The sequence below is a fragment of the Barbatula barbatula genome (genome assembly GCF_947034865.1).
Source record: "Barbatula barbatula genome assembly, chromosome: 8".
NCBI classification, from domain to species: domain Eukaryota; kingdom Metazoa; phylum Chordata; class Actinopteri; order Cypriniformes; family Nemacheilidae; genus Barbatula; species Barbatula barbatula.
In genome coordinates this window covers 19229841-19241544 of record NC_136771.1, presented here as the reverse complement: position 1 = coordinate 19241544, position 11704 = coordinate 19229841, and the positions used below count along the sequence as shown (strand labels likewise).

General features: G+C 38.8%; 2 protein-coding genes across 3 annotated transcripts; one reads left to right on the top strand and one right to left on the bottom strand.

Moving 5' to 3' along the window:
- Positions 1-248: 248 nt before the first annotated feature.
- Positions 249-5399, top strand: grhprb (glyoxylate reductase/hydroxypyruvate reductase b). The gene is made up of 9 exons (XM_079462414.1): positions 249-677; positions 1886-2016; positions 2336-2408; positions 2483-2599; positions 2676-2764; positions 2981-3085; positions 3204-3339; positions 3463-3593; positions 3683-5399. The coding sequence occupies exons 1-9, from the start codon at positions 514-516 to the stop codon at positions 3802-3804; spliced, it is 1068 nt and encodes a 355-aa protein (XP_079318540.1). The 5' UTR covers positions 249-513; the 3' UTR covers positions 3805-5399.
- Positions 5400-6436: 1037 nt separating this feature from the next.
- On the bottom strand, positions 6437-11246 carry zbtb5 (zinc finger and BTB domain containing 5). Of its 2 annotated transcripts, none has more exons than XM_079462413.1 (3): positions 11040-11246; positions 7874-8953; positions 6437-7730 (listed from the first exon to the last, which is right to left on the bottom strand). In XM_079462413.1, the coding sequence occupies exons 2-3, from the start codon at positions 8948-8950 to the stop codon at positions 6726-6728; spliced, it is 2082 nt and encodes a 693-aa protein (XP_079318539.1). In that variant the 5' UTR covers positions 8951-8953; positions 11040-11246; the 3' UTR covers positions 6437-6725. The 2 variants fall into 2 exon arrangements, with proteins under 2 accessions (XP_079318539.1, XP_079318538.1); XM_079462412.1 differs by lacking the exon at positions 11040-11246 and adding an exon at positions 9774-10086.
- Positions 11247-11704: the final 458 nt, after the last annotated feature.

Here is an 11704-nt window from a genome sequence, read left to right as displayed (position 1 = left end):
TTTTTTTCTTGGTTATTTTTTTCCACATTTGTTGAAATAAGTCGAACTTAAAGCAACCGCCCTATGTGTATGGTATGGCGTGTATAACGTGTTTTAAACGTGCTTGTTTGTTTTCTATTTTAATTGAATCATTTGAGTTATTGCCTTATACAACTGTTTAGTTCATACTGTTTTTCAGTAATGCATTGTTTTATATACTTTCATAACAGTTATGACTAACCTGAATAATGATTGACTTAAAGTAAATCAATATCGTTGATACCAGAAACTGAGACGCACACTGTTTAGTGGCCAGTTCAAGTACTTTGGAATGTAAAGGAAAACAACCAAAAAGCATTTTATCTTTCATATTTGCTTTGCGCATGGTGTTGTCTGGAGAGCGTCAGACCACGCACGGGTTTCCTCCCCAAACTCCAGTGACTCTCTCTGTCCCCACACAGCACCCGCAGATCGCGAGTATTGCCATCCTCTCCTCTCAACCCAACACCCTTGGCTGGATTGATCTTGACAGTGATGTGGTGTAGTAGAACAGCGCTCAGGAGACTGCAGAGGATCGGCGTTGAAGTATCTGCGTGTAGCGCAGCTGGATTTCCACGCGCGATGTCCACGATACCGAGAGTGTATGTGACGCGGCAGGTGCCGCCGGACGGACTGGACATTCTCCGAAAGTCCGGACGGTAGGTTTGATGACGTCTTTAAATCAGAGCAGATTTCGGATGCGTAAAATGCGTGGGGTCACCCGTTTTGCAGTGTTGGTTTTGTTGAAATACATCATGAAGAAGTACAAATAATAAATTTATATTAATTCACACTGAGACTTTATTCTTTTTTTGGATCAACACGTAGCTAATATGACTTCTGTTGTGTCATTATGCTTAGACGTATTATATGCACCAAAATAATGTATTACCCCAAGAACATAAGGTTTATAAATAGTTGTTGCTAAAAACGATTTAAAACCCCTCATGTAAATTCTAATGGATTTAATGTTTATGATGGTAATTGTATGTTTATAATGGAAACTGCAACGGTTTCTGCAAATCTCTCATGGAAATGCGTTGGTGCTGATGGCTGGTATGTGTTTGTAAGCGTTTTAGTAGTAAACTGCAGTTTACAGGGGGCCTCCTCTTCTATTGAAGATTATTACCGTTTAATTTCAACAAAACAATTAGTTGTCTCTACTCTTTTTAATATTACACGTACTATTTGTCTAACTGTTAAACGCTTCTTTGTACAAAGAAAATTAAAATGTATTTTAGACCGGGGTCCCTTGTAAAAGGTTCATCATAGTTGGGGATCCTTGGCATGAAAATGATGCCAAGGATGCCAATGATGGAAAACCCTTGAATCTGAAAGTTGTCAGCACTGTCAGTGGGTTTCGATCATCTCTTTAGTAGAGATAGTATGTGCATATTAATACGTATGCACATAATTAGAAACAAATGTTTAGTATAATGCTATAACTCTCTGAACTATTTGGATGACAGCGTCTGCCAAATGCAAGTTTAAGTCTGAGTATTACCCCGCCAGGACCCTATTTTGTAAACTAAATATTGGTTCAGCATGTGATAACTGGAACTTCTGCTCTCAAGATAAGTAACTACAGAGAAGAGAAAGTTAATAACAAACTTTTGACCATCTGGATGAGTGTTCACAGTCCTAGCATTAGGTTGAAGGCTAATCACCTGCTACAGTATTTCACACTTTTAATCACAAAATATTTTTTTTTATAAATAATTAGACCAAGTGCTCAATTATGCATAAAAAGTCAGTTGAAATGATTATGATTTTGGTCAGTTTATTTGTTGGTTTATGTAAGATATAACTCAAAACTCAAAATCACTTTGTTTTGTTCTTCATAACATTCAATTCTGCTCAATGGCAGAGTGCAGCTTGAGATGTGGGACTCTGATGACCCTGTGCCCAGAAATGAACTGCTGAAAAAGGTCAAAGGTTGCGATGGAATACTGTGTGTACTCACAGAGAAGATCGATGCAGAATTATTGGACGCTGCAGGTTGGTTCACAATGCACGTCATAAGACAAAAGAAGGACAATTTAGTGACGTGGTTAACCCTGGTGTTTGCGCTTTATTGTTTTGACAACCTCAGACATTTATTTTAATTCAAGACTTTATACAATTATAATAGAATTTTTCTATTAGTACATGATAGTACATGTGATTTAAAAGAGGTAAATTGCAGATATTATTCATTCGCTGTCTATGTTGCTCATAATTGTTTTAATTAAACATTTACTGTTGTTTTACATACATGTTATGTAAACATTGGCTGAGTAAGAAAATCCTGAACAATGTCTGGGTGTCAATATTGCAGGTCCAAATTTGAAAGTGGTCAGCACTATGTCAGTGGGTTTCGATCATCTCTCTTTGGATGAGCTCAAGAAAAGGTCAGTTGTGTGAGTACATTCTAAAAATGAATTTCCTGAAGTGTAACCTGCTGACGTGGGTCTGTGTTTTCCAGGAACATCTGTGTGGGATATACTCCAGATGTCCTTACTGATGCTGTGGCTGAACTGACAGTTGCCCTGCTGCTTACTACATCTCGGAGACTCGTCGAAGCCACGCATGAAGCTAAAACGTATTCAAACTCACATTCACACTCACAGCAAATAAATCATCCATTATAGGACGGATTTATACATGTGTGTGTTTAGGGGTGGCTGGGGAACATGGAGAACTCAATGGCTGTGTGGTTATGAACTAGCAAACAGCACAGTTGGCATATTGGGACTCGGGAGGATTGGTAAGGAATAGCCACATAGCTGTTTTATTTATAGTCATTTATTACAGGGTTAGTGCTCCCATACATTTCCTGAAATCAATAAATTTGATTTAAATCTTGGACAAACTATTTCTTAAATTTAGCTGGTTTCCAATCAATTAAATACAATATTGTTCATTTGGAGGAGTATGGTATTATTAATAGGGTAATATTATACTGTGTATGTGTGTTGGGTAGGTGTGGCCATCGCAGAGCGCCTGAAGCCATTTAAGGTAAAGAAGTTCATTTACACAGATGTGGCACCAAGACCTGAGCTCGCAGATATGATACAAGCAGAATATGGTGAGATCTACTACACTCCAACTTTATTTGCACAAAAGTTTATTCCAAATTCAGATTAATTCATAAAAATCAAACTTCGTTATGGCTTAAAAGTATAAAACGTGCTGTTTGTGTTCAGTCTCTTTCGATGAGGTGGCAAAGCAGTCGGATTTCCTGGCCGTGTGTTGTGCTTTGACTCCTGAGACTCAGGGGATCTGCAATAAGAATCTGTTTACTAAAATGAAGAAAAACTCTATCTTCATCAACACAAGCAGGTAAATGTTTGTCCATGGCAGTGGTTTTCAAAACGTTGGCTGCTATAAAATCATACCAAAAGGCACCAACAATAAATGTATAAACGTGTAACAATGAATTAACCCTGTGTTATTGTTGTTAAGAGGGGGCGTGGTTAATCAGGAAGATCTGTATGAAGCGCTGTCCACTGGTCAGATCGCTGGAGCTGGGCTGGATGTCACCACCCCTGAACCGCTGCCCACAAACCATCCACTTTTCACACTGAAAAACTGTGGTATGCATACATGTGTGCTATTCTGTAAAGGTTTGGTTAAATATGCGTACGTTTGTACGAGCTTTGACAGGCCTTTTTTGTCTGTGCAGTGATTCTTCCCCACATTGCCAGCGCATCCTACACCACACGGAATGCCATGTCTGCACTTGCTGCCAACAATCTGCTGGCTGGACTCAGGGGAGAACCTATGCCTAAAGAACTTAAGGTCTAGATGGATATGCCATTGAGCCGGTTAAAGGGACGGTTCTTACCCGTGTTTTTCCAAACCAGAGTTATAGTTTTTATCAAATAAAAATATTCTTACGGGTAATTGTCTATTTCACACATCTAAACTGGCACACTGTGTTCAAGTGATAATTCATATTTTGTGTTAACTTTTACGTTAAAGATCAACAATGCTAATGTTTGTTTGTGAGTACACAGACAAGGTCCACCGTCTGAGATCAATGATCTACAAAGTCCAGCCGTGTCAATGCTAGTCTCACAAATAGTTCTGTTTTTGTGCGTTTAGCCTCTAGTTTTGGTTTAAGGACAGGTTAAAATTCTGTAGCTCAGTGGTAAGAGCATTGCTTTAACAACGCAAGGTTGTGGGTTTGATCCCAGGGATTGCACATACCTATGTATAAATGTAAAGGAAAATGCAATGTGGATAAAAAGCATCTGCCAAATGTAAATTCGGACGTCTTCCCTTCCTGAAATCCATTAATACAATAAAATACTTACACTTAAATAAATACTCTTAATACAATTATGTGTAACTTTACTCATAATTTTATTCACTATATTAGTTTTAAAATGGTAGAAAAAATGACCACACTAACAATATGTGATGATACACAAACTCTTTAGTTTTGTTTTATTTCCATAGTGATTGAAGTTTCTTTCATCTCACGTTACATAAAACTGTTTGTACAGTTAACACATATGTACATACCTTAAAGGTCATTTTATGTGACAATCGATGTCTAAACTGTTTAAATACATGTTGAACTTTTGAAATTCACACGTTTAGATAATAGATTAATGTCCTTAAAATTCAGTAACAGAAAAGTTTGATAAATAATCAGTTAGGAAACACTTAAAAAAATTAAACATTCATGTTATGGAACAGTTCTACTGTTTAATCCTCAACCACAGGTTTTTGGTTAAGTTTTAAGGGGGTATGATTTACCATAATCAGAACCTTTGAGTTCATTCAATGTAACAAGATTTCAATCAGTGACCATATTTACGACAATGTCAACAGCTGTAATAGTGTTTTTACATTATAACCGCTAAAAAAAAAAGATTACACAAATCAGATGCTAAAAGTAAGGTAGCTTATTACAGGTTGGAACCTATTTATTTATAGGTTGGAAAGCAGCTAAATCTAGTGAAAAAATACAGCCATGAAAAACTTAAGAGACCACTTCAGTTTGCCTTTTTTTAGCATTTCTGTATGTATTGTGGCAATTCCAAGCCAGTGTCTGATGAATTTTAACAGAAACTCAGGAACGACACAATTGCCCAACAGCTATGTGAAAATATGAGAGAATGTAAAGACACATGAAACATGTGAAAATAATCTGGCTCATCTCATCATATAATCCTTTTTAAACTGATCCTAAAATACATGTACACGTACTGTGTTTTTTAAACATGAACACAAACTTGTTTGGGCAAAACTGGTCAAAATAACAAAAAGCCTTTGCAGTACTCATTAGGAATTTGGGGTAAATGTTGTATGAAACAAACGGAACGAAACAAAATTATTTTTACTTAAACACATACTTAGAAACAATAAACAGATTTTTTTTAAGTGGTCTTAATATTTTCTGTGGCATTACATACTTAGTATTTATCAACTCCCATCAATACAGCATCAAACACATCATACAAGACAACAACTCGTAAAAAAACACTGAAACATGACCATTATATTACAACAACGTCAACAGTTTTCATAAACAATAACGTATACAATAACAAACATCATCCATTTGTGCATATACAGTATAGCTTCTTTTTTAAAACTTGTTTAAGTTCCATGAATCCACAAAACATTAAAGTTTAAAGGAACACTTTTTCCATTACCGCTTATCAATATAAACATCGATCATTATTTGTATCCATCAGAAGGCACATAAACATATTGTCAGCCTTTACTAAAATGACCTCACCAAAGCAAATTTGTCATGCAATGTCTTCAATATGAATGTAATAATAAGCAAGTGTTAGTTCATATGGAAAATGTTCATCCAAGCTAATAGGTGTATCTATTTAATAGTCAATTCTCTTTTACTTCCATATCGTCACATTTAGTTTATCTATCCATTTTTAGTTTGTCCTGTTATTATGGAGCACGTGTTTTTACCTTAAAAAGCGTAACAGCATTTTGGTCAAATTTAGATTTTGGTAAACTACTATTTGTACAGACCAAACCATTTGCTACATATTAGCCTTGTTCCAAGAAAAGCCGTCCACCAAGAGACGTGCTTACGATGCCTCACAATACTGGAAAACAGGAAAGCAACATATTTGGCAGAGTAAGCCTTTTGGTTTCGGAACAGAAAAGAAAAATGCACCTAAAGGATCTAAAGTAACGGAGTTAAAACTGTACAAGGTTTAATCTGACGCACAAGTTTGGCCCAAAGTTAACTTCTGTTCTGTGTTTGGTTATAATAACAATTTATTTTATATTTAGTAATATTAATATATATTCATATTTTATTGTATATTAATTGTATTGAATTAAAATTTCTCAACAGTTATTGTACCTTTGCAGAGGTCAACTGGAAGATAAGTTTGGGCCACATAATGTTGGTTTATGTATTTGCCACTGGAACAGTCTATTGACAGCATTTACATAGGCTCGAATACTTTAATAGTATACAACAGACACATAATTCAGCAGTTCCAGCATCTTGAAACAATTACAGCTTTCATCATTATTCTTTTTAAAGATACTTTAAAACTGTAGAACAATTCTGTCACTTACAGAGCTCACCATCAACAGCTCAAAATCTCTTGAAAGCTCTTAAGCATGTGAACAAAAGTTTTTAAGACCCACCATGACAGTACACAGACAAGCACAGATTAAACTCAATGGTTGGTTGGGCATTCTTGGATGATGCCTTTGGAGTGCCTGTTTACTTACAGCAGGGCATTGGACATGTCAGTGTTCTGCCATCGTAAGCAGGTTGTTTTGGAGTGCTTGTACAAGTGACTGGACTGACTAAAGCGCTTGCCACATTTCAGACAGGCATACGGTCGCTCTCCTGTATGAACTCTGATGTGCTTCTTACAGTCTGTCAGAGTGAGGAAAGTCTTGCAGCAGATCTTGCAGGCGTACTTTCTGGCTCCTTCCACCACCAGTACGTTGTGCTCTGAAAGTGCCTTCTTGCACTTTGACAAAACATCAGCAGAAGCCCTGGTCAACTGGGGTAGCGGGTTCACATTGGAGATGCCACAGTTTTGACCTACCGACAGAGAAGAATCAAAGTTTACTCCATTCAGAAGCATTGAGGAGGAAGAGGAGGCGGCATCTTGTTGCTGCATTGTTGCAACGTCTCTCGCCTGAACCTTGGGAGCAATACGTCTGAATGTGTTGCACCCTCCGCCCCTGGTTGAACGAGGGATGGTCTGCAAACCCAAAATGTTGCGTTGGAATTCTAGCGCAAGCTGGTCCACGGTTCCAACCCGAGATGATGCTAACATCGAGGACGATGCTATTCCATCATTCGCAGGCCGTAGAAGGAGGGATTCCTGTTGCAGGTCGGAGTAAACCTGCGTCTCCCCAGGCAGGAGGTGCATTGAGGAAGATGCAGCATTGGCGGAATCGGGTGCAAGGAAAAAGCGAGCAGAATCGTGATCCGGTTGAAACTCCCCGGTTGTAGTATTTGGAACATGGTCCACACTACTGGTGAGGTTAGATGATACCGCTCTCCCAGCGAAGCTCTTGGAGCCCAAAAAACTGGAGATGTGTAATCCAGAGGAATCCAGTGTGTTGCTGCAGGAGAGTTCTTCTACTCTTCCATCTCTCTCTGCTCCTAATCCTTTGTTTGTTTTGATCAGCAGCTCAGCGCTGGGCTGGGGGTCGGAAAAGCTTCGCTCGCTGCCCTCGGGACTCAGTTCCAGCTTTTCTCCAACTGCCTCCACCTGAGGAAAATTCACACCAAATATTTGTCAAAGGGTTCTGGCTAGAGTAACCACACATATAATAAGTGTTCTATGTAATAATTAAAATCAAATAGATAAAATATTCAATACAGTTACACTAGTTTGATATGTATACCAATTACCTGGTAACTTCCTTCTGCTTGAGAAGTCACATCGCTGGTCTCATCCACAGCCTCAGGTGAACTCAGCGGTTCACTCTTCACCACGACTTGCATGTGCTGCTGTTGCTCCTCCTCGTCTCCATTCTTTATATTAATCCCATCACCATGGAGATGCCCAGCATCCGGATACTCTTCTTTGCGTGGCAACATCAACGTTTTTTCTACTCCGGTTCCCCTGCCCCCATCCGACTGGCTTGGAAGCTGCATGTCTTCATGGCTCAGTCCTCTTCGGTAGTCATTGTGCTCCAGTAAACCATCCCCTGTAATGACCCCAGCATCAACCTCGTCCATCATTTTACTGTGGGAGTCTGGTGAAAGAAGCTCCTCTCCACCCTCCCTGACCTCACCGTTCCCCACGATCCCCTCGGCCTGTGAGGACAGACGCGCCCTCGTATGGTCATTACAGATCAGACCCAAGGGCTGCTTACGCTTCATGAAACGACGCGCCGGTTGAGCACCACGCTGATCGACAGACCCGCACAGCAAACCTGTTCTCCTCCCGGTCCCGCCCCCCCCTTCTTCAGTACCACTCAGGGCAGAGCTGACAAGGTTAAGACCAAGCTGTTGCAGCAGAAACGAACGCTGGAGGTGAGAGTTAGCAGAAGCTGCTACGTGTTGCTGCTCGGAGTGATGCTGGCCACCGCGATCTGCCGGAGAAGACATTGGAAGAGTGCGGGTCGTAAGGTAGTGCTTACACGCTTTCACCACAGCGTTGAGATGGAGATGAGAAGCGGCAAGCAAGACATCCATCACGTTACTCTCCCCAAGCATAAGCGTGGAGGTGTACATCATGTCCATGAGCGCAGCAAACGCTTCTGCTGTAACCACCTCAGAGTCCAGGTGGATCATCCTCGTGCTGGCGTCTCCCTCAGCAGCGGTAAACAATGCTCGGAAATGTGTGCTGCTGGCAGAGAGCACGGCCCGGTGGGCTTTAAAATGACGACTGCCCACCATGATGACACAGTCACACAGCTGTCCATGCAGCCTTTGGAAATTCAGCTGTTGAAAAATCTGCTCAAAGTGCCCTGGGAAATCCATGACCTGAGAAGAAATTGAGAACAGATTGAGATTCCCGATTCTAATCGTGCTTCGGCTCTGGGGCCAGTTGTTGAAAACGTTTGATCTGGATAAGAATGTGCAGGATTTAGGAATTCCATATTTTGCTATAGAGGATCGGGTAATCCATCTTTTGAGATGTTTTCCAAAGCAAAACTGGATTAGATCACACTGATCCAAATACACAACTTTTAGATGACCAAATCTGGAAAACTAGTGGTCTACGGAGGCCCTAAAGGGATATGGTGAAGGAAAAAATATAAAATGGGAAAATAAATATATGTGTGTCAAATCAATCAAATTTTGAATATTTGAGATAAGACCCCTTTATAGGGACTGAAAAAAGAAAGGTCTAGTACAAGAATCTAAAAGGACATTAAGGCTATCTCTGGAGTTACAGGATAACAGGAAGGCATGCAAATTGTGTAAAAAGAACACAAAAATAACCCTTTCTTTATTTTCGAGCTGTCACCATAGGCATTAAGGATTGCTAAAATTAACAGATTTTAGACATATACCAATCTCTGTTTAAAAATAAAATGATGATGCATTTCTGAATTGTCATGTTTTCGCCCCCTCTAATATGGATACTAATCGACTAGTCGTTTAAACGGTAAGCTCCAACTAGTCAACATTGAACGCAACAGTCGATAACATAAAAAAAACGCTTGAAGCATTCGACCAAACACTGCACACATCGCTTTTCAGAGCGATGAGCTTTGTGAAAAATCTGCAGGCCTCAGAGAGGCAGAGCAAAGAGGAGATACAAACATGCACGGTATGTGGAAATACAGCATTTTTTAACCTTAGCCATGTCATATGACCCCTTTAAGACATTCCGGCGTCTTCGGAATACATATTAAGAAATTTGAGGTGATATCCAAGGCCTCCTCATAGACATCATGGATACAGTTGTTGTCAAGATCCAGAAAAGAGCACTTTGACGCATGGGGGCAGACGCTGTCTAACAACCCGGAAGCCTAACTCTGTGTTTACAAGCAGACAAACGCTGTTCATACGCTGATCTTCTCAAAATGTCTGATGATTCCCATATTGAGGAAGACTTGCCCAACCGAATGCGCATGCGTTGAAGTGCTCTCGTGAACGCGCACCATAGACTGAAAAGACAGAGGAGAATATATCGATTAAAGTCGTTGTTTTGTTTGGTTTTTCGCACAAAGTATTCTCCTCGCTTCAAAAATATGGTCCAATTTAAGCACGTCTTTAGTTTTTTTTATGGACCTTGACAACAACTATAACCATGATGTCTACGAGGAGGCCTGGAAATCTCTCGGATGTCCTTTCCTTTAATACATTTGATATAAACCTATATTTTAGGAATACCTGTTTGTAAATGTTTAATAATTCTTTAAGCAGCAGTAATGCAATAATAAATGTTCACCTCATTTCATCACATCTACTTACTTGAGGTGTGCCAGAAAGTATATAACCTTATTAAAATACGCAAATCTAACATGCTAAGTTACAATTATTGTACAATTCATTTGTTTTTTGGTGAATTTTGTAAGATCTGAGTTAGAGATGCCGGTCTCTCACTGTCTCTTTCCCAAATCAATCATAATTTAAATATGTTATGCGCAATAAACAAGTATGTTCTTGTTCAAAGGTGTCAATCCTGAACTGAAACCACAGCAAAAAATGTAAAACATGGACTGTAGTCTGATATGTCCAGATGTGTAATTGGCAAAATAAGTTAGTGACACAGTAAAAAATATATATTGTAACTGAAAAGAGCATAAAATATAAATCAAAGTAAAGTGACATAACACTTCATTTAACGCCTTATTTGTCACCTGTCTTGTTTCCTAGTAATACACATCAGTTGAATAGAGCCTGGTAAAAATTAATACATCATAAACCACCACAGACCTTTTCTATACAATGCCTGTTAAACGAGTGGATAAAATCAGCTTATAGTTCTAAATGTAAATGGAAGATAGACGGAAAAACTAGATATTTAAATACCATTAAAAATGCTACTCAGCTAGCAGCTAACGTTAGCTCAGTCAGATAAACACACACACACACACATTCACTGTAACACACTTACGTCTGATATCACGCGTCTTCACAAAGGCCGGGTTTGTCCTCGGACACTTTCCATGAATGTATATAATGTATGTCCACGAAAAGTTAGACGATTCATTGCGCTATATAGGTAGATATGATATATTATGGAGACGCGTAAAACACCACCAACGTCTCCAAACCTGTTGGACAGCGATGTGCATGACAATGACATCCCGCCACCTACTGTACCGGAGACTGCCACACAAAATTGAAGCACATTACATTAGAAAAACATTAGTATATAGAGTAGCACATTATTGAAATAATATTAAAGAGCCATGAGGAAAAAATATTGACAATTTAAAGGTTTTGTTTTCAGTTTTATATGGTAGTTTATTAATATTCTATTAATTTTAGTTAGTTTACTTTTGAGCGAATTTATGATCTGCTTTGATCCTTTTATTAGTTTTACGTTGTAGGCTGTATGACACATTTATTTGTATTTTAGCTTAGTTTTTATTATCTGCAAATCATTTTAGTTAAAGTTCACATTTTTCAATTTTTGTGCCAATATTTCATTCAATTTTAGTTAACGGAACTGCTTAAATAGTTCAATCAGAATAACGCCCAAAGCACTACAAAAATAAATATGTAGCCTATTGGTTAAGGTTAACAACAAATTCTTCATAGTGGTATTTTTGGATA

What these genes read in the sequence shown, in the direction of transcription:
- zbtb5 (XM_079462412.1), bottom strand. An exon ending in AAGCAGAAGGAAGTTACCAG is followed by an intron (nt 7,731 to 7,873) that starts GTAATTGGTATA and finishes AATTTTCCTCAG; the next exon opens with GTGGAGGCAGTTGGAGAAAA.
- grhprb (XM_079462414.1), top strand. Translation starts at nt 514, where the DNA reads ATGTGGTGTAGTAGAACAGCGCTCAGGAGACTGCAGAGGATCGGCGTT. An exon ending in ATTGGGACTCGGGAGGATTG is followed by an intron (nt 2,765 to 2,980) that starts GTAAGGAATAGC and finishes TGTGTTGGGTAG; the next exon opens with GTGTGGCCATCGCAGAGCGC. An exon ending in TATGATACAAGCAGAATATG is followed by an intron (nt 3,086 to 3,203) that starts GTGAGATCTACT and finishes GTTTGTGTTCAG; the next exon opens with TCTCTTTCGATGAGGTGGCA.